This window comes from Triplophysa rosa, unplaced genomic scaffold (assembly GCF_024868665.1).
Source record: "Triplophysa rosa unplaced genomic scaffold, Trosa_1v2 scaffold410, whole genome shotgun sequence".
NCBI classification, from domain to species: domain Eukaryota; kingdom Metazoa; phylum Chordata; class Actinopteri; order Cypriniformes; family Nemacheilidae; genus Triplophysa; species Triplophysa rosa.
The window spans coordinates 2,501-4,143 of NW_026634411.1; the positions used below are offsets into that span (position 1 = coordinate 2,501).

At 47.8% G+C, this 1,643-nt stretch overlaps 1 protein-coding gene across 2 annotated transcripts in view; it reads right to left on the bottom strand.

Annotated features, from left to right (window-relative positions):
- Positions 1-1,643, bottom strand: part of lhfpl2a (LHFPL tetraspan subfamily member 2a) — a 20,072-nt gene that overhangs the window by 1,937 nt on the left and 16,492 nt on the right. The window contains exons 1-2 of one of the 2 annotated variants that reach the window (XM_057328220.1): positions 1,331-1,618; positions 217-820 (exon numbers count right to left, since the gene is read on the bottom strand). In XM_057328220.1, the coding sequence (XP_057184203.1) occupies positions 217-637 (421 nt within the window). In that variant the 5' untranslated portion in view covers positions 638-820; positions 1,331-1,618. Of the gene's footprint in view, positions 1-216; positions 821-1,330; positions 1,619-1,643 lie in introns of those variants that run through there. The other variant, XM_057328219.1, reaches the window with a different exon arrangement.

Genomic DNA, 1,643 nt, shown 5'->3' on the forward strand with positions numbered 1-1,643 from the left:
GACACGAGTCCCCATGTGTTGGTGTGTATTCAGGTTTAGGTCCCCACTAACATATAAAAACATGAACACACACACGAAGCATCTGTTGACTAAAGGCTTCACGTCACACTCGAGTGAGAGATAAAATAACTGTAACACACTGACTGTCATGCATTATTGATTTAACTCACAGTTCTTGTGTGTGTACGCGTGCATGTGTGTGTGTGTGTACCTCACCTGCGACGGCCTGCAGCAGTCCACACACATTAAAGATGCTTTTCTTCAGAATACTTTGGAAGCACATGGTGAACACGGATATAAAGGCCACGGCGCACAGCAGCAGAATTCCAGTGGCGAGGAAGATAGATGTGGCCTGCCAGAACCCGCTGGCGATCTCTCCAAAATGCACAGCGTACGGTCCACACATAACACCCCGCCGATGGTGAGGCAGCCGGATACATCGGCCGTAGATGCCCAGCGTGGGGCGGTACGCCTCGCCCGCCGCCGTCGCCCCGTGGGGGGAAAACACCGTGTCCGGCGTCCGCGGGAATCCCACCAGCCAATCGGTGCTCATGAAGGCGATGAGCTCGCTGAATGCGGCCACGATGCTCAGCAGTGTCCACAGCATCGAGCGACACGTCACAATCACATGACACATGGTGGAGGTCAAAGGTCACTGTGAGTTTCTCTGACAAATGAATGGAGAGATTGAAACCGTCTCTCCCTCTCTCTGTGTTTGCGCCGTTCAGACGTCTGGTTCCTTCCTCTTTGTGTTTCTCTTCCTCTGCATCTGGATTCTACATCTTACTGCGGAAGTCCCACCATCACCTCACAAACACAACTAGAGAAAAAGAGAATAACACGTCATTAAATGAGTAACGAAGTAAAGAAATACTGGCCAATCAAAAAAACAAACATGTGATATCAAACGCTGGCACTCTATCACGAAACATTAAAACATCAACAAGCAGACAGACACAAGAGATCTGCACAATCACACACAAAAAATACAAAACACACTTTTAAAAAGATTCCAGTACAACAAAGACAACAAGAATCCAGTCAGACATTCAGCTCTAAACATAAAGAGCTCAGAGTCTCCAGAACCCCCCCACAGACAGCAGAAATTAAAACCAAATGCTCAGATCACATGACCTTCTGAAAGTCTTGACCTCTGAACTCTGACATGTGCTGACTGCAGCCGATGAGAGATAAATCCTCACAACAGTGTGTGTGTGAGTGAGAGAGAGAGAGAGAGAGCACAGCTAGATACTATGAGACGCACACACACACACACATCATGAGGTTACTGACATCCACACACACATCCCAACAACAGAGTGTTAAATACCTTGTGTTGTTTGATTTGCAGCTTTAATCATCTTCTCTGAGTGATCACACACACAACAAATCAATCCCAGCCGTGAATGAGCTGAATGAGGATCTGTTCCTGTGACATCATCACCTCTGACTCCTCCCATCTAATGCTCAACTCTCAGGCTCCACCCCACCCGAGGCCCATCTACAGAGTAGAATCTGGGTTACAATAACAATCTCTCTCTCTCTCTCTCTCTCTCTCTCTCTCTCTCTCTGTCTCTGTCTCTGTCTCTGTCTCTGTCTCTGTCTCTGTCTCTCTCTCTCTCTCTCTCTCTCTCTCTCTCTCT